The 24,901-nt window shown below is 42.8% G+C and overlaps 1 protein-coding gene across 3 annotated transcripts in view; it reads right to left on the bottom strand.

The window, feature by feature from the left end:
- Positions 1–24,901, bottom strand: part of TNFRSF8 (TNF receptor superfamily member 8) — an 82,172-nt gene that overhangs the window by 9,956 nt on the left and 47,315 nt on the right. For 2 of the 3 annotated variants that reach the window (XM_072608908.1, XM_072608906.1), the window contains exons 4-9: positions 24,690–24,842; positions 13,085–13,178; positions 12,015–12,235; positions 9,241–9,345; positions 8,526–8,576; positions 1,422–1,447 (exon numbers count right to left, since the gene is read on the bottom strand). In XM_072608908.1, coding sequence (XP_072465009.1) covers positions 1,422–1,447; positions 8,526–8,576; positions 9,241–9,345; positions 12,015–12,235; positions 13,085–13,178; positions 24,690–24,842 — 650 coding nt within the window. The remainder of the gene's footprint in view (positions 1–1,421; positions 1,448–8,525; positions 8,577–9,240; positions 9,346–12,014; positions 12,236–13,084; positions 13,179–24,689; positions 24,843–24,901) is intronic. The other variant, XM_072608907.1, reaches the window with a different exon arrangement.

The following is a 24,901-nucleotide window of genomic DNA, read 5'->3' as shown; positions in this document are numbered from 1 at the left end:
CTCCAGAGAATCCTAGATGAAGCTAGACTTTGCCCAGACAACTTTCACTCCACCCCAGGCAGGTCTTGACTAGGAAATAAATTTTATAAGCCTTAATCTTCTTGACTAGAGAGCAGGGGGAAGTAGGGGACTGATTACCACCATAATAGGTTATGACACCCTTGCCCTCCCCCATTCTTGATATTCAATCTTCAAATTAGAAAAAAAAAGTAATGCCAAGGTCCTTGCAGTGGAGGTCAAGGCAGCCCTTACTGGTACTCCCATGGTGGGGGGAGGGGGAAGAGAAGGAAAGGGGAAAAGGAAAGGAGAGAAGAGTCAAGAGAACAGAGCCTCTGAGGGCAGGAAGTTCAAAGCTGCAACTACAATCCAGTTTCCTTCCCTTTAGCCTGCCCTGTCCCCAAGTCTCCTCACAAGCTTGCTTGGTTTAAGAATATAAACTCCCTACCACCTCCCAGGCAGGCTCACTTAAACCCTGACCTCCCAGGTCACCATCTCTTAGCTCCATCACCCTCTTCTGACCCTGAGGAGGGAGGAATAACCCCTTTCCCAATCAGTCCAATTCAGGGTAGCCCAAGGCTCAGGCTGGTGGCAGGTTGGGATACATCAGGAGAGAGGGATGCTCTAGGTTCCTAGGACTGACTACTCCCTAGGCTGGTGTAGTGGATGGAACTCTAGGCCTGGAGTCTAGAAAACTTGAATTCAAATCCACCCTCAGATACTTACTAGGTGTGTGACCCTGAACAAAACGCTTAACCTCTGTTTGTCTACAGTCTTCTCCACTGTAAAATGGGGAATAACAGTAGTAACTATTTCCCATGGTTGCTGTGAGGATACAATGAGATCATGTTTGTAAAGCGTCTGGCGCATATTAGGTACTTCATAAGTGCTTGCTTGCTTTTTTTCTTCCTTCCTTTCACCAGCCAAAAAGGTCCCTGGACCATGTGTGAAGGGAAGGAGACAAGAAAATGGTGTCTTCACCCTGGGCTCTCTGGACTCTGCTTAGGTCCCTCCCCAGAAAAGCTTCAGCCATGAGCTGAAAAATAAGGAGTGAGGCAGTATCAGCAGATGGCTGGTTGCCACTTCATCCTGGAAAACCCCAGTGGGATAAGCCAGCACTTGCGGCTTAGGTTCCTGGCATCAGTTCCAGACCTGCAGGAGAAAGCCCTCCTCAGACTCAGACCCTTCTACCTCAGGGGCAAAGACAAGGAGTCTCAGGCCAGGGCCAGGCACACTGGGTGAGTGAATAAAGGCTGGACAGCTCCCAGCTCAGGAATCCAAACATAGGCTCCCTCACTCCAGAAGGCCAGAAGAGATTTGGGGAAGTCTGTTAACCCTCAATGGAATGCCAAGGGGATCTGGTGGAAGCTGTTTTTGGAAGGGAAAGATTTAGGGGATTCTTGCCCAGGGGAAGGCTGACTTACTTGGCAATTTTTCCTGGGGCTGTAACCTAGAATACAAACAAAAGAATCATCTTCAGTAAGTTCCCACAGAGATCCTGGTGGAGCACAGATTTAGAGGTTGGTCGACTAGTCACACTTCATTTTATAAAGGAAAAAACTGAGAGGAGCATAGGAACCTAGACTTGGCTGGGATCTCACAGGTCATCAAATCCAACCCCCTTCATTTACAGAGGAGAAAACTGATGCCCATAGAAGTAAAGAGACTTGCCCAAGGTCACAAAGACAGGTGGGATTTGAACCCAGGACCTCTGATTACAACTCCTGCTCAATTTCTTGGCAGCACCATTAGTAAGAACCCCAACTGGTACCATGGAGGAAACTAGCTGGAAGCAGTGAGAGGGAGAGAAAATGAATACTTGTTGGCTGAAAAATTAATTTTAAAAAAGTGTAGGCAGCATCTTAGAAGCACAGGAATCTGTCTTCGATGGAAGTAGCAAAGAACCAGAGAGGTCCCAGCTGACACTGATCTTAATCTCTAAGGTAAGTGATGTATCTAGCCCAAATCTTCCTTTATATTAGCTCTATATCCCTCAATCGATCTCTTCTCCAAATACTTAACTAAAACCTTTCTGAATTTCTATGATGTGATTAAAATGATAACATTATAACATCATAATTATAATGTGAATTTAGAACTTAAAATACAGGAAATGAGTATTAACCTTTTCCAAGTAGTCCCCTTAGGGCTTCACATGCTTATTCTATGGAAAATCTAGAAAACAAAGTTCTCGCCACCATAGTCCTGGGCTCTGTCAGATGATTCAACGTAAGAAATTGATATGATTTTATCAGTGAAGATGGCACTAAAGAAATCAGTTTCTCCTTTATTGCTGCTGCACCCCAAGAACCTGGGAACTTGTCATTTGACTTGCACCCAAAACCTTCCACATGAGTTGTCTCCTCCTTGAGAGAAGGAACTATCTCACTTTTTTGTTTGTATCCTCGATGCTTAGCACAGTGCTCTGAATACAGTAAGCATTTAATAAATGCTTTATTCATTCACTCATTTATTATTCCCATATTGCTACCAATGTTGGAAATATGGTAGTAATTCCCCTTCAAAAAAAGTCTGTGATGTATTCCTCTACATCACCACCATGACCATCATCATTTCCTGACAATCCAAGGAAAGGAACGTGTGATGCCATTAACAAAGGGAAGTTCAAAGTGAGGACACTTCCCCTGCCAACCGTACAGACTGACGCCTCATTTTCTAACTTGTCTTTAAGGTTTCCTGGAGCCTTGAGGCACGAAGGGACGTGCCTAGGGTCACACAGCCAGGATGTGTCAGAGGTCTTCCCAGCTTTCAAGCCACCCACTCACTAATCCAGGTTGCTTCCCCAAAGACATTGAAAGGTTGGAAATCACTTAACCAGCATCATCTCATTTGAAACTTACAACAATCCTGTAAGTAGGACACAAGGGATATTACCATCCTTGGTTTTTTTCAGATGAGGAAACTGAGACAAATAGAGGTTTGGTGACTTACTCAAAGTCATGTTTAGGCAGGATTTGAACCCAGATCTTCCTGAGGCCAAGTCCAGCACTCTATTCATGAATGATGGGAAATCTTCATATTTTAAGGGTAGATACAACTTCTGGACATCATATCTGACTTTTTTGAAGCATTTTAAGTTTATGAAATGATTTACACACAATGTTTCATTTGAAGATGATGAGTAGATAAGAGCGCTGGACCTTGAGCTAAGAAGATTTGAGTTCAAATCTTGCCTTTGATGCTTACTAGCTGTGTGACTCTGGACAAGTCACTTAGTATGTTTCTGCTTAGCTATAAAATGAGATAGTAATAGTGCCTGCCTGATCGAATTTTAGTTCAATTTCCTCAGTTGACTGACTCTGAGAGGCAGCCTGTCATAGTGAATACAATAATGGGCACGTAATCAGGGAGAACTGGGTTCATGTCCATGTGACCTCGGGCAAGTCACTTCACCTCTGGGACTTAGTTTCTTCATCTGTAAAATGTGCTAGTCAACCTGGCCTATTCAACCATTATGCCAGGCAAAGAATCCTAACTCTAGTACTGGCTTCACAGAGTTGATATATAGTTCAAATGAGAAAAATAATAATTGATAATGGCATTTACATAAGGTTTGCAAAGTTCTTTAAAAAAGGTATCTCTTTCTATGCACACAACAACAAAATGGAATAATGTACTTAAGGGCTATATAATTATCAGTTATGACAATGTACTCTGATCATGTCAAGTAGGCAGTCTTTTATTTAGTCTAAATTTTACCTCTCTCAAATTCAAAGAGATTTCTAATTCTAGTGTGAAATTTGAAAAATAAATTCCCATCTCCCCTTCACCTCTCTCTTAATCCATGAACAAACATTGGTTAATCAGGTTGTTGTGTTTGTTCTTCAGTTCGAAGAGGACCATGACATCAGGTAGATGATGACATGACTTGAAGTTGACTTTGATTTGAGCGAGGGAGGGCTGTGCAAGGTCACCAACCTCACTTTCTTCTCCTGAGCCATCTGGGTCCAGTGACCAGACATTCATCAGGATGACTAGGGATGGCCCAGAAGGCAATGGGAGACCCTGGCCCTTTTAGGCTAAGGCCTTTTCAGGTTCTCACTTTTAGTGAGACAATGCCCATTCAGTGAATAGGTCTCTTTAAATGGTTACTCAAGGGATGGACCCTTTAATAAATAAAAAAAGTCAGACTGGAAGGGGAAGACCTTCAGGGTTCTTGGGTAAAAGAGAAACAGTTATTATTTAGTATTTAAAAAAGAACCACAGGAAGAGCCAAGGACATAGGCATATACATACACATACACACACACGTACACACATATACAGTATATATCCAGTCCCTGTCCTCAAGGTATTTACATTGTAATGGTGTACTGGTTTGTATCAAAGTAGATACAAAGTAACTTGGAAGGAGAAGTACCAGCAGCTTGGGGAGAGGGAAATGATAAGGCGCATGAATGAAATAAACCAAGGAGATGAGAAGGGAGTGCATTCCAGGCACACAGGACTGCTATATATAGCCAGGACTGTAGTAATAGCCCTTCAGATGGTAAATGCAAGAAACAAAGAGGCACATTTGGCCGAACTGGAGTGTGTGTGCCCACTAATCATGGGGGATGCTCAAGGTTCCATCTTGGTCCCTTTTTCTTACACCCTCTATTCTATTTCATTTGGTGATCTCATCAGCTCCCACAGTTCTTTTGTCATCTAGATACTGATGATTCTTCAGTCTATCTCTCCAACCCTAACCTCTCTGCCAACCTCCAGTCTTGGCAATCTCCAACTGCCTATTAGGCATGTCAACTGACTAATTAAACTCAACATGTCCAAAACTGAACTCATATTCCCCTGCAAAAAATGTTTCCTTCTTCCTAACTTCTCTATTACTGTTGAAGGCACCATCATCCTCCAATCACCCAGGCTCACAAACCAAGTGTCATTCCCAGTCTTTCTCACCTACATCCAGTCTGTTACCAAGTCCTGTCAATTCTACTTCAGCAACATGTCTCATATACATCTCTTCTCTCCTCTGACACTGGTTGCTCTCCTTGCCTCAAGTCTCCCCTAACTCCAGTCCATCCTCCACTCAGCTGTCAAAATGGTCTTCCTAAAGGACAGATATGAACATGTTATTTTCCTATTCAATAAATTCCAGTTACTCTCTATCATCTCCAGAATACAAAATTCTGATTCCCTTTTAAAGCCCTAGCCCCATCCTACCTTTCCAGTCTTCCCTGTACTCCACAATCCAGTGACACTGGCTTCTGTGCTGTTCCTCCATCATTTGACTCCATGCATTTCACCAACTATTCTCCATACCCACCCTTCTCGTCTCTGCCTCCTGGATTCCCTGGCTTGCTTTAAGGTTCAGCTCAGATGCCATCTTTTGCAAAAGACCTTTCCCAGTCCCTATTGTTAGTGCATTCAAATGCCAGCGCCTTCCTTCTGAGATTATCTAGAATTCATCCAGTTTCTATTGTGTTTGCCTGTTTTTCTCCTCTTTAGACCGTGAACTCCTTGAGCACAGGGACTGCCTTTGCCTTTCTTTCAATTTCCAACACTTAGCACAGTCTCTGGAACATAGTAGCTACTTGATAAATGTTCATTGATTGATAGTAGATGCTTAATAAATGCTTATTGATTTGACTCAACTTTGAAGGGAATTATATGTCATAAGACTGGAAAGATAGAATGGGGATGGGTTATAAAATGCTTAAATGCCACACAGAGCAGTTTGACCCTTCAAAGAGCCACAGAACTATAGCGAACAAAATAATGTCATGGTCAGATCTGTACTTTAGGAAAATCAAAATGTATCAGCTGTTTGGAGAGAGGAGAGATTAGAGAAAGGGAGACCAATTCTGGGACCACTGTAACAATCCAGGTCTGAAGAGAGCTCATCTCATTAGTCTCAACTCCCAAGACAGCTTCCCTGTGCTAAAGAGCATCAGGGAATCATAGATTTCAAGCTGGGATGGACTATGGGGATAATTTCCCTCATTTGGTCGCGTGAGAGGCAGCCCAGCAGGATGTAGAGAACGTTGAGCTTGGAGTAATGGAGAACTGGGTTCATTTCCTACTTGTGACACTTTGTAGCTAAGTTACTTCATTAATTAGTTTCACTTTCCTCATCTGCAAAATGTGAAGGTTGGCCTAGAAGACTTGGCCCTTTCTACCTCTGCATCTATTATCCTGTGACACGAGAGAGATTTTGCTCCAAAAAAGTGGCAAACTATGTGGTCTCTGACGTCCCTCACAACCACTGAATCTATGATTGTGTGACATGAGGAAACTGAGGCCCAGAAAGGGCCCAAACCTACACAGGTAGTAAGCATCAGAGGCAGGTTTTGAATCCAGACCCTCTGACTCTAGAGTCAGGGTATTTCCACCGCACCATATAAACCCATACCAAGTTGTGATGTCCTGCTCATTTTCCAGGTTTGTGGGGCTACTGTCCACAAGGCCCTGGACAAGGCCAATAAGGACTGAGCCAGGAATGTCTCACTTACAATGTCCAAGTATTTAATGGTGTCACATGTTCAGCTTTATTTAAAAAAGGAGGTTATTCTGCAACAACACTGCAAATGAGAGAAAAAAAAAATAAAACTGCAGTGGAAATTCTAATTTCAATAAGAACTGAAGAAAGAAAGCAATTGCTTTAAGGAGATTCTCAGCCTGCCAGTTCGTGGGGAAAAAAAAAAGCTAGGGCCCTTCAAAAGCCCAAAATCCCCCTTTCTGACCAAACAGAAGTATCTGATTGTGAAACTAGGTAATGTCAGATTCAAAGTACATGAATGGGAAATTTGACATGTTTTGATTCTATGTCAAAAACCTGGACAAGGGTGAATGGCTCTAAAACAGCCCAGATTCCAGGACCTCTGACTGGTCAAGTGATGGCCCCCCTGCCTAGAATGGCAGCGAAAGCTGAAAATACCAGGACCTTAGCGGTCACCTAGTATAACCTGTATCAACCTCTGCTGGTTCCTAGTGAGAGGAAACCTACCCCGCTCCTGGTCACCCTGTCCATGTTAGGCCAGGTCTCACTGTTGGGAGGCTGACCTCAAACCCAACTTGGCCCCTTTACAACTTTTACTCCTGAATCCGAGGTCTCCTCTCTGGGCCGGAGAAGGGTAATAATAATAGCAAGCGTTTATATGAAACTTCACCTGTATTACTCCATTTGATCCTTATAACATCCCTGAGATAGAGGTGCTATTATTATTCCATTTTATAGATGAGGAAATGAAGGCAGAAAGTGGTTAAGTGACTTGTGCAGGGTCATATACCCAGTACGTGTTGGAGGCAGGATTCGAACTCAGATACATCCTGATGCCAAATCCAGAACTCTATGCTATCAAGCTGCCTAATTTAATCCATCCTTTTCTAAGTGGCAGCCCTTCAACCCCTTGAAAATGGCATCCCCTCTAAATTCTCTCCAAGTCAAACATGCTCAGTAACTTCTACCTGTCTTTTCATGGCATGGACTTGAGGGCCTTGATTGCCCTCCTCTGGGATGATCTCCAGCTCATCAATGCCCATCCTACCAGAGTACCCAGAGCTGAACACACTACTCCATCAGTGGTCTAACCAGGGCAGGGTACACTGGGACTATCATACCACCTTGTGTCTAGAAGAAAGGCTTCTTAATGCCATCCAAGACCTCATTAGCTTCCTCAATTGCACAATCACATCCAGCAGATTAGGACCCGAAGGTCTTTGGCTGTGCATTTGTTCTGGACTCTGGACAAACTAATAGAAACTTCCCAGTGAGCTCAGTCCTGGATAAACTATAATCTGAACCAACAACTTAGTCAGTCTTCTTGATGTTCCTGAAATATATCCCTCAAATTTCCACCTCTGGGCCTTTGCAAGTCCCTCCTCATCTTTAATTCTTATGATCCCTTCAAGGGGAAAATCTCTTTTTTTTCAACGTATAGCTCAGATGCCACTTCCTAGAAAAGGTCTTTTCTGATCCCTCCACTTACTAACTTGCTGTGTGGAAATTACTTATATATAAGGTCTATTTCCCTGTCTAGGTACCTGTGGTAGTAAACAAATCGAACAGAAGCTCATTGAGGACTGGGATGATGGTGGTTTTATCTTTGTATCTCCAGAACCTAGCACAGTGCCTGGCACATAGTAGAGCTTTTATAAATGCTTGTCGAGTTTAATTGACTTAAATTAACAAAAATTTGTTGAGCAAATGAATGAATGAAAGAAAATGAATGAGTTATCTGGGATGGTGCTAAGTGTAAAAAGGAGAAAGAATGAATACTGAGATGGGCTTTAAAATTTTTTAAATTTTTAAAAAATTTATCCCTCAGCAAAATGATTCTCAAGGAAGCGTGCTGGGGGTAGGGGAGGCAGGACCATAGGAGTTCATTGACTCCAACCAGTCATTTCCTCTCCCTTTCCCTGCCCGTTCCATCCCCAGCTACCTTGTTTTATTTTATAGCAGGGATAGTTGAGTCCCAGAGAGAGGCAGGATTCTGCTCAAGGTCATACTCCTCCTGTTCAGTCAATGTTCTCTCCCTCCATTTGCCCACATACCTCCTGCCTCTACTTACCCGTAGTCATGACCTTGGGTTGGAAGGCTTGACCAGAATGCAGATGAAGCTCTGAAAGATAAGACAAGGAACCTGCAGGGGTCAGTTCTTGGTCCTTCTACAGGGGTGGGGAACCTGAGGCCTTGAGGCCACACAAACAGACCCTCCCTGTTTTAGAATCTTATGGGCAGGAGCAGGGGTAAAGAATAGTACTGATAATGATAATACCAATTTCTATAAGGGCTTTAAGGGTTACAAAGTGCTTCCCTTGCAACAAGGAGGTAGCCAATGCATAGGAATGAATGACAGGATCCTCCACATCAGCCATCTGGTCTGAACTCCTCATTTTACAGATGAAGAACCACAGACCCAGAGCAGTTCAGCAGCCAAGGTCACTGAGCTGCTAGCAAGAGTCAGAGGTGGGATTTAAACCCAGGGCCTCTGACTGTAGAGCAAATCTTCTTGCCACCCCCATTTCACAGATGAGAAAATTGAAGTCCTGGACAGATAAAGTGCCTTGTCCATGGGGTACCTATCTAGCAAAGGAAGAGTCCAGGATAGAACTGAGGTCTCCTGCTCGCCTCTAAGTTCATGATCATTCCATATCACCACAATATGAAAACCCAGTGTCCCAAGCTGGGAACCATGCTCAATATGGACTCTCCACCGGACTCCATCAGTTCCTCCTGCCCACTCTCCACTGCCAGCGGCTCCATGGGACAGAACATGAACTCACTCTGCAGAATCCCCTTCCTGCAGGCCCTCTGCTGGCAGATCAGGAATAGAATAAAGCCAAGCATCACAGCAAAGACAGTCACCACCCAGAAAAGAGACTCAGAACCTGTAACACAAGAACAGGTCCAAGACTTTCTCTCAGTTGCTGGCTCCATTCCAATCTCCATAAAATCGGGGGAAGAAATTCCCTGACACCACTACTAGAGGGTAAGCCTTTTCAACCCAACCCAATCAAGCCCCTGGTAGGTCTGTTGGACCACTTTGCTCTATCTCTTTCTCTGTCTGTTTCTCTCCTCTCTCTTTCTTATCTCTGTCTCCTCTTTTTCTCTCTTCTCTCTGCCTCTCTCTCTCTCTCTCCCTTCTCCACCTTTCTTTGTCTCTGTCTCTCTCCTCTCTATTTCTGTCTTTCTGTCTCTTTCCTTCTTCCTCTTTTCTCTCTTCCCCCTCTCCTCCCTCTCTCTTTCTTTCTCTCTTCTCTCCTCCCTCTCCCTCCCTCCTTTTCCCTTCTCTCTTTTGTTGTATTGACGTATTTTATTCTTATATTACAAACTTTTCCAAATTGCCCTTATCTTGTGACAGTTCTACCAAACTAACAATACATTGACCTCATTTGAAAGTTCATACAACATTTCACACCTGTAATTCCCCAATCTTTCCATTTTTAAAGTGGTTTTTTTTTTTTTAATGAAAAGAAAATTTTCTCTTCCTCCCAACCCCCACCCCACTGGGAAAAAAAGAGAAAAGAAAAACAAATTCCTTGCAACAAATGCATATAGTTAACAAAATAAATCTTCTCATTTGCTGTGTTCAAAAAATACACATCTTGTTCTGTACCCTGAATCTTTCACCTCTCTATCAGAAGGTAGAGATCGTGTTTCATCATCAGTCCTCTGGATTCATGGATGCTCAGTGGATCGATCATAGTTCTTACAGCTTTAGATTTGTTTGTCTTTATAATTCTGCTGTTACTGTATAAATTGTTGTCCTGGTTCGGCTCATTTCATTCTGCATCAGTTTATAAAAGTCTTCAAAATTGTTCATTTTGATGAAATTTACAATGCTTGCTTCATTCTGCATCAGTTCCTATAAAGAGTCTCTCCAGGTATATTAGAAATCATCTATTTTCTCGTTTCTTACAATACAAGAGTACTCTATCATATTCATATGCTACACTTTATTCATCCATTCCTCAATTGATGGGCACCCCTTAATTTCCATTCTGTTTGTTTGTTACAGTACCGCAAAAAGAATTGTTTTAAACATTTTTTGTACAGGTAGAATCTTTTCGTCTTTCTTTGATCTTTTTTGAGTATAGACCTTACAGTAATCATTGGATCAAAGGGTGTACACTGCTTAATAACTTTTATGTATAATTCCAGATTGTTTTCCAGAATGACTGTACCCATTCATGGGTCCACCAACAGTGCACTGTCCATGCTGGGCTTTCTTGTTCTCAGATTCCTGAAGGACCACAGATTTGGGAGCCAGGAATCCATGGAGATCATCTAGTCCAGGATCTCTTAACCTTCATGTGATTGTCATGGTCCTTCTGTTAAAGCCTATGGATCACTTCTCAGATGATGTTTTTAATTGAATAAAGTAAAATTCACAAAATTACCCAAGGAAATCAATCATACTGAAATAAAGATTTGAATTTTTTTTCCTATCCAAGTTCATAAACTCCCTGAAATCTATCCATAGACTCTTTGGGGCATTATGGATCCCTGAGTTAGGAAGCTCTAATCTAGGCCAACTCCTGCATTTTACAGACAAGGAAACTGAAGCCCAGAAAAGTACAATGACTCCCAAATTCAGCCAGAACCAGAATTCAATGACAGATCAGACTCTGTCAGAAAAGACAGAAAAGGCTAGACCTTTTCCATGATGCCACTTTGTATCCATTCATTAGTCCTATGAAAAGAAAAGGCTGGACCTCCCCTCCTTCTCTGCAGAAGCAGGGAACTATGGATGCAGAACAATGCATATGTGGTCATATCAGACCATGCGTCCACTATTTTTGTTGATCTGTTTTCCTCTTTCTTTTTTATTTGCTCTCTGTGTAGAGAAGGATTAGAAATATATAAAGGAATATAAAAACCTATATATAGAGAATGCTTTTAAAAGAAAGAAGAAAGGAAGGGAGGGAGGGAGAAAGGAAGGAAGGAAGAAAAGAAGAAAGGAAGGAAGGAAGGAAGGAAGGAAGGAAGGAAGGAAGGAAGGAAGGAAGGAAGGAAGGAAGGAAGGAAGGACAGGGTTAGGAATGTACTGATCCCAAAAGAAAACAGATCAGTAAAATCTACCTCCCATCCTCCCATGATCAGTTGCAGTTCCAGGCAGAGACACTACCCTCTCCCCCAACTCTGGTTGTTAGAGGTTCCTAAGGGGTCAGGCCAAAGTGTCCAAGATCACAGGATCATAGATTTAGAGGGAAAACATCTTATAGACCATTAAATTGTTGGATCATAGCTCTAGAAGTCAACTAATTCCTTCATTTTACAGATGGGGTAAACTGAGGCCCAGAGAGACTTGTCCCAAGTCACATAAGCACCAGAAGTGGGATTTAAGCTCAGGTTCTCTTATCCCAAGTCTAGTACTCTCTCCATTGTACCACACTATCCCTCGACCTCAGATTTCCCTGGAAAATGTTAATAAATGAGGAATGCTCTCTCCCCCAACCCCACCTGGAACTTCCTGGCCGTAGACTCCTTTGCCTTTGGGGTAGGGAGGTCTCCACTGGCCTACTCCATCAGAAACAGAACCTTCACAAAGAATTACCTGGATTGGGTCTTCCTGTAAGAGATGGTGAGAGAGTACCAATGTCATGGGTTGAACTCCAGTCAGAGGGGCTAGCGGTGGTGTTGGAAGGGTCTGTAGTATCTGGGATCCTGACAGTGGGGGAGATAGTGTGTAGGCTGGTGATGAAGGCTGGTGGATCCAGGTCAGAGCAGACATTGTCATGGGTAGCATTCCCCTTCTGTCTGATGGGTGTAGTACACCTAGGCAGGAAAATAAGAGACTGATTTACTATGTAGCTCATTCCACAGATAAGGAAAAAGGGAAGCCAGGTACCTGTCTACTAATGACAGAGAATTTTGGTGCCCAGAGATAATATAGGAGGAAATCATGCCCCATCACCCGTTTCCCATGAAGAAACGAGCAAATGAGTCAAGTCTAGAGTCAAGATTCCTACTTCTAGAGCTAAAAGGGACTTCAAAGTCATTTTACATTTTACAAATGAGGAAACTGAGGCCCAGAAAGGTTAAATAATTTGCCCAAGGTCATACAAGTAGTAACACATGACATAAGTTACAGACAAGTGTGCCAATCCAGAGAGGGTATCCCACCCCCTGTAGTCCACTATGACCAATCAACCAAAAAAGTGTCCCTTCTTGAGTTCAAGATGTATGCCAAATGGTAAGGTCAAGGACTGGTTATGCCCTCACCCAATCTGAAGATCCCTCCTGGCAGAAGGACAATAGTCCAGCCTCTAGAAAAAGGACCAGGCCCCCGGTACCTGATTCAGGACAGCTGTGCCACTGATTTTGAGATGACAGGAAAAGAATTGCATCTACTCCACTCAGCCTTCCAAGTCTCACCTTCCTCCAGGAAGCCTTTCCTACTGCAAGGATGTATTACATCCTACATAACTGTCTTCCCTGAACTCCTATAGGTCTGCATCTGGACCACCCAGTTTAGCACCTGATACTATTCTGCCTTATCTCTAACTCAACCACAGAATCTTCAAGTAGAAAGGGACCCCCAGAGGTAATCTGATCCATCCTCCTGCCCTCAGAGAGGTCCTCTTCAGCTCACCCTGAGACTGTCCAGGGGAGCTTTGGGATTACCTGGTGTGAGGCTGGCAATCCTTGGCATTGGAGCTTTGGTTGGAAAAGGTTCCAGGGGGGCAGGGCTCACAAACAGTGTTCTTCTCCGGGGTGCCTGTGGATGGAAGCAACTCCCCCCCATCAGTATTATTCTGAACAGTTCCACTATTTTTGGAAAGAGGAGGTGGAGTTGTTCTTTGGATGCTGGGGAGGTCAGGAAGAGGTGCTCCAAAATACACATTGTCTGATCTAGAGATTTCTGTCCTAGAGAGCAGATCAATGACTATGAGCCACTTACCACTGAAGTGTTAAGATGAATCAAATTCCATTTCTAGCCCTTCACAGAACCACAGGATATCAGAGCTGGAAGAGACCTTGGAAAGTCACTAGTGCCTTGTTCTCCAGATGAGGAAATGAATATACAAAGAAGGGAGGGGACATACTCAATAAGTGGCAGCTTACTGGCTACTCTCCCCTTAGAATGCAAGCCCTTGAAGGCAGGCATTGGGTTTTTTTCCCCATTTTGTTCTGGTTCCCTCAGCACTTAGCATAGTGACTGGCACAGTTAATAAAAGCTTGTTGGTTGACTGATTTCACTTTGTCTTTGTTAAGTCATAATTAAGTCAGTCAGTCAATAAACTTTAAGCCCCTACTATGTTCCAGACACTAAGATAAGCAGTTAGACAGAATGCCTGGATTTAGATTGTAGGAAAGGGAGATCCCAGGATCCTACATCTAGAGGTGAAAGAATCTCTGAGGCTATCTAGTTCAGTGCCACCACCCCACCCCACCCACTTTGTGGATGAACAAGTCCTGACTCCAAACCTTCTCTTCCTTCTACCATGCCACCCTCCCTGCAAAAGTGTCTTTTCCAGGGTTAAACAGTAAGTCAGTGATGGAATTCGAACCCAGGACTCCTGGCTTCCAGCTGATGACCCTATTTATCACAGACAGGCTCACAGATCTAAAGCTGGAAGGAGCCTCGGGGCTATCTTGTCTAACCCTCTCATTTTACAGATAAGGAAACTGAGGACTGGGGAGGACAAGCAACTTGCTCAAGGTCACAGAGGTAGAAGGCCCCGATTCCAGAGCCACTACATTCCGACGTCTCATTCTGTCTTTATGAGGGAAGAGAAGGAATCAGAATTATTATGTGCCTATAGTACTATGCCAGGTACTGTACTAAGCACTTTACCAATATGATCTCATTTGATCAGACAGATGGTCAATAGCTGGGAGGACAAGGAAAATCCTTTCTGGAAGTTATCTAGGGAGATTAGGTAGATGGGTTAGGCAACTCTCAACTCCTGGAGATAGCCAGCCAAGTCTGCAAGAAGCAGATTTGTCCCTCTTGGATACTTTCCAGTTGCATGAGCAGGGAGAGGTCTCAACTCTCTATCCTTGACTTTCCTTATCCACAAAAATACACACCCCCCAGGGCTATCAAGAGGTTCCAGGGAGGTACTCTTTGTAAAGCATATTCGAACCTTCAGGCACCGTAGAAATGTCAGTTATTACTATGAAAGTTTCATCCAGGCTGTCACGTATGGCTCCACCCTGGAGCCCTTCTCTTCCCCCTCTACTCTATCTCCTCAGCTCCCAGGGACTCAAGTATCATGTTTCTACAGATGATTCTCAGATCCATTCTCCCTTCTCTCCCTGGTGTAGATCCCCTATCTCCTCATATCTGGACTATTGCAATAACCTGCTAATGGATCTGTCTGCCTCAAGTTTCTCACCACACCAGTCCATCCTCCATCTAGTTATCAAAGTCACAGGTCTGACCACGCCACTCTCCTATTCAGTAAACTTCACTGACTCCCTATCGCCTCCAGGATCAATTTTTTAAAATCCTCTGTTTGTCTTTTAAAGCCTTCCTAACCTGCCCCCTCCTCCATCTTTCCAGTCTTACACCTTCCTCCCTGGCACATACTCTTATGATCCGGTAACACTGGTCTCCTCACAGTTCCTCATACAAGATACTCCTCTTGACTCTGGGCATTTTCACTGCCCTCAAGCCTGGAATTCTCTCCCTTCTTGTCTCCACTTTCTCCTACCTTTGACAAGTATTTCCCAGTCCTCCTTGGTTTTAGTGACTTTCCTCTGTGATGATCATCATTCTTCCCTCTAGCTTGCTTGTACACAGTTCTTTGCATGTTGTCTCCATGTGAACTCCTTGAGGGCAGAGGTTGTCTCTTACCTTTCTTTGTATCTCTCACACTTAGCACAATTCCTGACATACAGTTACAAAAGAACTTGCCCTCTTGATAAGTCTTCCCTAATTGGAACATGGCTCTGGGTAACAGAGAAAGTCAGCTACCTTTAAGGTAGACAATGGACCTGTGAGCTAGCAGAAAGACCACTAGATTTAGTCAGAAGAGCTGGGTTCAAATCTTGAGTTTATTCTTATGCAGCTTATCTATCCCCTTTAGCACATTAGCTCCTGAAGGCAGGGACTGTTTCCATCTGGTCTTTTTATTTCCATCCTTGTGCCTGGCATGTTAAGATACTTATGGTCTGCTTGCTTGAGACTCAACTATCTTGGGCAAATCTCTTCTCAGTCCTATGTTCTTAGCTCTAAAACATGGATATTGAATTGGTTGATCTCTGAAGTCCCTTATAACTCTAATTTTATGATTTTAAAGAGACTTCTCAAGGGGAGGTTAAGAACTAATGAGCAGTGAATGGGTTTTGGTGCCATCTTGTGGCCTCCCAGGATAGCACAACCAGCCAGACAAGCACAATTAACTCAACCCAGGGGGATTGATTTGGAAGTATTATTTAGGGTGCAGAACTAGAAGGGACTTTAGAGATCGTCTAGTCTAATCCCCTCATCTTATAAATGACAAAACTGGTCATCATTGGATCAATGATGACCTTATCCCTCAGACTTTGTATAGTACTTTCTTTGGAACGTGAATTCTGTAATATTACATATTATCAGATCACAGAATTAGACTAAGATCCAGAATGTTCTTTGTTGGTCACAGGGTTGTAGATGTTGAAATGGAAGGGATCTTAGAGGTCACCTAGTCTAACTGCCCCTCATTTTACAGATAAGGAAACTGAGGCCCCAGGAGGAGATCAATTTGCCTAAGGTCATACAGGTAGAGAGTGAGAGGACTGAGACTTGAACCCAGTTCCTCTGACTCCAAATTCATGCTGCCTCTGTGTGAAGAGGTAATTGATGGATGGCGAGTGCCATGAAAACAGGGACTAAATCCCTGGACGTTTGTCAAATGAAGGTGTTAAACCAGATTACCAAGGGCATCCTTTTCAACTTTTCAAATCTATCCTAGCAAGAGAATTTCTAACTCAGATCTCTTGCTGTCACTGTGGTAAGAGAAAGATGATGATAGGAAAGACTCAGGCTTCTTGTCACCATGATAAGATGGTGACGTTGACCCAATCTCTCCTTTGAGCTTCTGAGGAAGGTCACAACATCCACAAAATCAAGGCTGGCAAAGAGGCCACAACTCATATTCTGACCAGCTTTCAGATATCTGCACCTTCCCTCTTTGGTTGCTTGTTTGTAGCACATATACCCGTATCTTTCCCTCTTACTTTCTGCAAAATGTCACTTTTACACACTGCTTATGTATTCACATTCAATATAAGGTTGCTAAAGCTGATGCTTTGGGCTCTCTGATTTTTCATACAGATGAGTCCGCACACTAGACATAAATGAAATCTACAGATAGCTGTCTCTGTGTGTTGATTTGGTGACTAGCAGCAGCACCTAATTAATGGATCCCCAGAGAATTTTTGTCACACTATTAATGCTGAATTTAGTTTAGGTACCTATACTTTACAAAATTGTTGCAAGGATCAGATGAGATCACATATGTAAAATCTGAATCCCTCCTGGCACTGTTCCTGGACTTCAAAATCATGCCACGTGTCACTTTGGAGTTTCCCTTAGCACTCCTCATCCTCCTCATCCTAGAACATCCTAACAGTAGTGGGGAACCTGCAGCCTCGAGGCTACATGTGGCCCTCTAAGTCCTCAAGTGTGGCCCTTTGATTGAATCCAAACTTCACAGAATAAATCTGCTTAATAAAAGGATTAATAAGTTATGAATAATTAATAAAAGGATTAATAATGAATATTTATAATAATTAATTATGAATAATTAATAAAAGGATCTGTTCAGTGAAGTTTGGATTCGGTCAAAGGGCTGCACTTGAGGACCTCGAGGGCCATATGTGGCCTCAAGGCTGCAGCTTCCCCACCCCTCCCTAGCAGTTCTATAACCTGCTAACCCTGGAATATCTCTCAGTAATACCTGCTCTGCCTTTTCAAATTGGTGAGTTCTCACTAGAATTTCCACTTTGTGAAGGGGTCCAGGCAGGCCTGCTTTCATTCCCTATTGACTTCAGGTCGTGTCCCTGACTTTCTCTGGACTTCATTATCATGTCCCCTACTCAATGCTTTTCAGATCTCTTTGTGTGTTGTCTTGCCTCATCAGGATGTAAGCTCCTTGAGGGCAGAAATGATTTTTCTTTTTCCTTATATTTGTATTACCAGAGCTTATAGCTTGTATGTGCCTGGCACATAGAAAGTGTTTCATAAATCTTGTTTACTTCCTAAGGTGCTTTGTGAACCTTAAAGCACTTTACCAGTGCTGGCTTCAGTATCGTCATCATCATCAACACCGTCATCGTCGTCATCATTATGTTTAAGAGGTCCTGTGGTTTATCATCCACAGGGGCTAAGGATACCTGAGCTCTAAGCCCGGCTCTCCTAACTAGGTGACAATTAAAGAGGAGCTGAAGGAGCTGGGGATTCTTAGCCTGGAGAAGTGAAGATTTATGGGGGACGGGATAGTTGTCTTCAAGGACTGTCAAGGTCTCTCACATAAGAGGATTAGCCTTCTGCTTGGCTCTGCTGGGCAAAAAGCTTCCTAATGAGATGGGCTGCCCATTGATGGGGGCATGAACATGAACACAATAGAACATTATAGTTCATAAGATACAATGAACATGAAGAATTCAGCAGGCTGCCCTATCGTTCCATTCATTCTCCTTATGACTTCCCAGGTCAAATCATCCTTCTTTCCTACCTATAGGTCTTATCTTTCTTCATGAGAACATAATCTCTTTGAGGGCAGGAATAGGGTTTGCTTTTGTTTCTGGGCCCCTGGCACTTAGTACAGTAACCAGTATATGCTAAGTACTTAAGAAATGCCTTTTCTTTCATTCATTTAGAGAAGCATGGGAAAAATTGTACAAAATCATGCGGAATAAAGGAGCAGAAGCGGGAGAACAGTATGGCTGTAACCATATAAACAGAAGGAACTACAAAATGAAATGGAACGCCTCACAATTGTAATAACCAAGACATTGGCCCAGGAGAAAAGTTCAGAGAATGAATGCACCTTCCTCCATTCTGTGCAGAGGTAAAGGAGGGGAAAGGGACAAATATTTATACGGCACCTACTATATTCCAGGTACTGCATTAAGGAGGAAGGAAAGAAGGAAGGAAGGAAGGAAGGAAGGAAGGAAGGAAGGAAGGAAGGAAGGAAGGAAGGAAGGAAGGGAGGGAGGGAGGGAGGGAGGGAGGAATGAAGGAAGGATGGAAGGAAGGAAGGAAGGAAGGAAGGGAGGGAGGGAGGGAGGGAGGGAGGAAGGAAGGGAGGGAGGGAGGGAGGAATGAAGGAAGGAAGGAAGGAAGGAAGGAAGGAAGGAAGGGAGGGAGGGAGGGAGGGAGGAATGAAGGAAGGAAGGAAGGAAGGAAGGAAGGAAGGAAGGAAGGGAGGGAGGGAGGGAGGAATGAAGGAAGGAAGGAAGGAAGGAAGGAAGGAAGGGAGGGAGGGAGGGAGGGAGGGAGGAATGGAGGAAGGAAGGAAGGAAGGAAGGAAGGAAGGAAGGAAGGAAGGAAGGGAGGAAGGGAGGAAGGGAGGGAGGGAGGGAGGGAGGGAGGAAGGGAGGGAGGGATAGAGGAAGTTATCAAACATTTATTACATGCCTGCTATATGTCAGGCACTGTGCCAAGTACTTTTTATAAATATTTTCTCATTTGATCCTCACAACAAACCTGTAAGGTTGGTGCTATTGTTACCTCCATTTTACTGTTGAGGAAACTGAGGCAAATAGAAGTAAAGTGACTCGCCCAGGGGCATATAGCTCAGAAGTGACTGAGGCCAGATTTGAACTCAGGTCTTCCTGATTCCAGACCTAGTAGTCTGCCTACCGTGCCACCAGCTGTCTCTGGTAGAGGACTATGGGTATGGAATATTACCTATACCATCAGACTCAATCAATGGCTTTGTTAAACTGCTTTTTTCCCCTCTTCCATCATTTCTTATCCTTTGTTACAAGAATGGTTCATTGGGTAGAAAAAGGGGAAAGGCTATATTTAGAAATAAAGATATTATAGAAACAAAAGATAGTGATACACAGCATAAAAAAAACACAATTGCTTGCCTCCAGAGGTCATGCATTCCCCCTCACTGGAGGTCCTCAGATGACCACCAGTTCAGGACACTGGAGAGGAGATACTTGGCCAGGCACAGGCTGGAAAAGATGGTCCTTGGGGTCACGTCCAACTCTGAGGTGCTACAATTTTATGCAGAGATGGCATAGATAAATGGTATAAGTGGGAGACATGGACGTCTAACATTTATGAGCTAAGTAACTATGGGCAAGTCCCTAACACGGACGGTTATACAGACTCTGAACCTTATTTATCTCATTTGCAAAATATAATACCTACCCCCAGGGGGTGCTGTGAGGCTCTAATGAGATGATATTCATAGAACACTTGGCAAACTTTAAAGCCCTATCTAAAATGTGCTACTTCAGCTCTCTGGGCCTCAGTTTCCCCATATATAGAATGAGTCATAGGAGCAGGGATCATTGATCTTGAACTGAAAGAGACCTCAGAGGGCCTCCGGTCCAACCACTTCATTTTACAGTTGAGGAAATTGAACCTCATGGAGGTTGTGACTTCCTGAAGGTCCTTCTAGCAAAAAGAAGCAGAGGTAAGATTTGAAACGGTTTCCTGATTCTAGATCCAATGGAACTGAGCATGATGGGCACTCCAGCTCCTTCCTATGCTGCTCTCCAATGTGTATTAGGAAAGAAACAAAGATGATGAAACAAGGCACTTCCATCAGCCTGTCACCTTGCCTATTTCTGCCTATTTTCTCAACTCATTCTTCAGATGCCAGATAAAGCTCATTCAGTAGACCCCTTTCTTCTGGGAAATTCTGAAGGGCTTTCCAGATGATATTCGGGGGGGGGGGGTGCAGGAAGAAAGAAGAGATACCATAAAAATTCAGGGTACTGACCTGATGTACTTTCAGCCATGAAAGACCCCACCCCCATTCTCCTTCCTTAGAAAAGGAAAGTCCAGGCTGGGCCAGTGATCTGCACTGGGCACCCAGCACCAATCACAGAGTCTCAGAATTTCAGATTCTGAAAGTGACTCTCAGGCTTGATCAAGAATGTCCTCTATACAATCCTCCATGAGGTCTTTCAGCCTTTGTTTGAAGACTTCCCAAGAGCAGAAACTTACCACCTCCTCAAGCCATTCCACTCTAGGACAGCTCCCGTTGTTAGTAAGCTTTTTCCTTATATTTAGCCTAAATATGCCTCTTTGTGGCTCCTGATTCTGCCCCCTGGGAACTGAGCAGAATAAGTCTTATTCTTCCTTCATATGAAGACTTTTATGACCATGAAAGTAACTGTCATGCTCCATCCACCCCTCTTCCCCCGCCCAAACATCCTGCCCTGCATCTTCTCCAGGTTTGATATTCCTAATTCTTTCAACCAATTCTTATATGGCTGAACTCAAGGCCATTTACCACTCTGGTTGTTTTGCTCTGAATCTTCTACAATTTATCATTGTCCTTAAAATATGACACCCCCAACTGAACACAACGCTCCTGATGTCTGACCAACAGTCTATCTATCTGTGTTCGTCCTTCATTTTCGAAGAAGACCATGACATCAGAGAAACGATGACGTGACTTGCACTTGACTTTGTTTTGAGTGAGGAAGGGCTGTTCAAGATCATCAATCTCACTTTCTCCTCCTAAACCATCTGGATTCAGTGACCAGATATTCATCAGGATGACTGGTAATGGCCCAGGATGCAATGGGGAATCGTGGCCTTTTTAGGCTGACTTTTTCAGGTACTCACTTAGAAGGAGGTAAAGCTCATTAAGTGAATAAGCCTCTTTAAGAAGTAGTCAGAGAATGGTGGCCATGTAGTCAGGTCTTGGTTTCCCAATCTATAAAAACTGGGTGTGAATGTAACTCTTATTGAAATGAAAATTAGGGGCATGCCCATCAATTGGGGAATGACTGAACAAGTTGTGGTGTGATTGTGATAGAATACTATTGTGTTATAAGAAATGATGAGTTGGATGATCTTAGAAAAACACAGACTTGCATGAAATAACTAAGAGTGAAATGATCAGAGGCAAGAGAACAGCAATGCTTTTTTAAGAACAATATTGAACAACTAAGTCATTTTGGCTATTATAAATATGCAAATTAACTACAAAGGACATAGGAAAGAAAATGCTATCTGCATCCTGAGAAAGAATTGATGAATAGAAGTCTATATGGAACGATTTTACATATATATACATATAGTATATGGTAGTCATCTGTAAAGTGGTGGGAGGGGAGAGAAAAGGGAAAAAATTTACACAATGACTTTATTATATGTTTCAAAGGAGTTGCAGGTTGTACATAATAGATCTGCAGTTTCATGTATGATCATTTTTTTATTATACTAAAAAAAATACATTACAACAAAGAATGAGCGTGAGGGTGGAGGGGCAGTGTCAACCCTGTGCAGACGGCCGGGCCTCTGAAAGGCGATGCCAACCTGGTACAACAGAACTATAAAGTCCATTATATGCTTCTCTTAAGGTACCATATGATTCCATTAACATTCTCAGCTAGCATATCACTCTATAGATCCATATGGAGCTTATAACCAAAGAAAAGTCCAGAAGTGTTTAATAGCTGATCTTATACTTAGTAATTCATTTTCTGAATCCACATTTTGCACTTTGCATTTATGCCTATTAAATCTCATCTTGTTAATTTGGTCTGAAGTCTGTCAAGAAGGATTTTCAATCTCTCATCCAATGTTAGTGTTCATTGCCTCACCCAGATCTGTGTCATCTGTAAATGTGACAAGCACATTATCCAGGCCTTTAAATCCAAGTCATTTTTGCTGGGGGCAGAGGGCATCTAAATTTGTGATCCCATCAGTAAAGGAAGCTCCCGACTGATACATATTGCCAACAGTTCTGGGATGTCTAGTCTTAGAGTTACCTGAGGGCACTGAGTGGTTAAGCAATTTGTCCAGGGTCTCAGAACCAACATGGGTCCAGGACAGGACTTGGACACAAGGTTTTCTAACACGTAGGCCAGGGCTTTCTCCATGACTCTGCACTTAATATGAATGAAAATGTTAAAAAGCAGAGGCTCACGCTTAACTCTTTGGGGCGGTCCTCTACAGACTCCTTCCAACATGACATCATCATTCATGCAGCTCTGTGCCATTATCTAAGGGACATCCCTCCACCTTGTCCCTAAGAATGGGGGGACTCTGTCAAAGACTCAGTCAGCAAGTTGAGGAAGAAAACTAGAATCTCATACCCCAAAGTCTGGTGCCCTTGGCCAAGATGTCTTCCTTTTTGTCTATTTCCAGCCAGGAAACTAGCACAAACTATATTTTAGAATGATTGTCCTAACATTTTCCATGTGTTTTCCTGGCTTCTGGAGTACCTAACCTTCACATCTATGACCCATTTTTCATTCAATAACATTCAAGCTTTTGCTATGTGCCAGGCACTGTCTTAGGCACTGGAGAAACAGACACAAATGAAAACAGTCCCCATCCCCAAGAAACCTTTGTTCTACTGGCCCCCGGAACCTCTAGCATCATTCCAAGGTCTGTTCTAACAATTCCCCCACTGTACTTCATTCTCCAATTAGAGTAATGATATAGCAATGTATTACATAGAGTAACTATATATTATATTATACATGGTAACAATATAGTAATATATTACACATGGTAACTGTATTATACACAGCAATAATATAGTAATAGATTGCATATGGTAACTATATATCATATATGGTAATAATATAGTAATAGATTGAACATAGTAACTATATATATTATACATAGTAATAATATAGTAATAGATTAGATTATACATGGTAACTATATATTATATACAGTAATAATATCTTGCATATAGTAATCATATATTATACACAGAATAATATGGTAATGTATTACACATAGTAACTACATATTATACAGAGTAATAATGTAATAACTACATATTATATATTCAGTAATAATATGGTAATCTACCTGAAATCTAAAGGACTGAGGGAAGTACTTCCTCCCTCCAAGGTTCAACTCAGGTATTGCCTCCTCTAGACAGCCTTCTCTGATCTCCCTACTTATCCCTCTCCTTACTCTTTCCCCAATTTCCCAAGTAAATAGCAGTTTACATTTCCAGACATTCATACATTTAGGGCTTAGAGGTCTAAAAGGTTGTAGAAGATCATCTTGTCCATGCCTAACCTCCCTCAGCCTCAGTTTCCCTATAAAACAGGGATAATAATAGCCCCTTTCTCATAGAGGGGTGAGGATCAAATGAGTTATTATATGTAACACTGCAAACCTTAGAGAGTTATACAAATATATTATAAATGTGTTATGCCCACATTATCAAAATATATCTTAATATATTATATATCATATTTATTAATAATATATTACTATATCTATAAATGTAATGTACATATTGGCTCTCTTGTTAGAATGTTAAGACCTTGTTAAGACAGCTTGATGGTGCTCAGTTCTGGGAACAGACAAAAGCGAACCTGTGCTTAGCATCAAGGATCTCACATCCTAACAAGAGAGACAATACATCAGTAATACATGCTTGTTGATCAATGGATTGACTGATTGAAGAGGCAGCATGGTGTGGTGGTCAGAGAACTAGCCTAGAAATCAGGCAGAACTGAATTCAAACTCTGCCTGTGGAGCCCTGGGCAAATCACTAAACCTCACGGTGACCTAGAGAGCTCTCTAAGACTACAGCTTACAAAAGAGTTGCCAATCTACATTGGTGAAGGGTGTTTCCTCAATGGGTGTTCTCTACATAGATGAAATCACAATTATATTCCCTACTTCCTTCCTCCGCCCAACTCCCACCAAAAAAGACCTGGGTTCCAAAGGTTTGTTTTGTCACATTTTAAGTTGTGTGATCTTGGGCAAGTCCCTTAACTCCCTGGGCCTCAGTTTCCACATCTACAAAATGAAAGGGTTGAACTAGATGATCCAGGTGACTACTTTCAGCTCTAAATCTGTGATTCTCAGCAGTAAAATAATTACATTCTTAAAGAAAAAAACAACAGATAGCCCCACCCTTCTAACCATGTTTTGAAGGAGTGTTTAATCTATCCATCATCCAACCCAATTGTACAAAAAGGTAACAACACCCAAGTAACTGCCCAAGCAGACTTAGAACTGGAGGTCATTCACTTCAAGTGAACTGGGCGGATGTGGAGCCTCTGGGGTGGGGAGAAATAGGAAGACTGCAGGGAAGGAGAGAATGGGTTGGAGATTCCCTACCTTGGTGTTTGACTCTGGTCCCCTCTGAGCACAAGGAGTGTTCCACACAACGCGCACAGCTGTAGCTAACCGGTGTGGCACAGAACATGCCTTTCTGGCATTCACAGACCCTAGGGGAGTTCCAGGTGCAATCATTCTTCTTCACAAGATCACCTAGAGAGAAGAGACCATTCAAGCACATTCTGATGAAGCTTGAACAAAGAGAGACAGCA

Source organism: Notamacropus eugenii, chromosome 5, assembly GCF_028372415.1.
Source record: "Notamacropus eugenii isolate mMacEug1 chromosome 5, mMacEug1.pri_v2, whole genome shotgun sequence".
NCBI lineage: Eukaryota > Metazoa > Chordata > Mammalia > Diprotodontia > Macropodidae > Notamacropus > Notamacropus eugenii.
The sequence above is the reverse complement of the archived record's forward strand: the minus strand, read 5'-3'. Positions and strand labels throughout refer to the sequence as shown.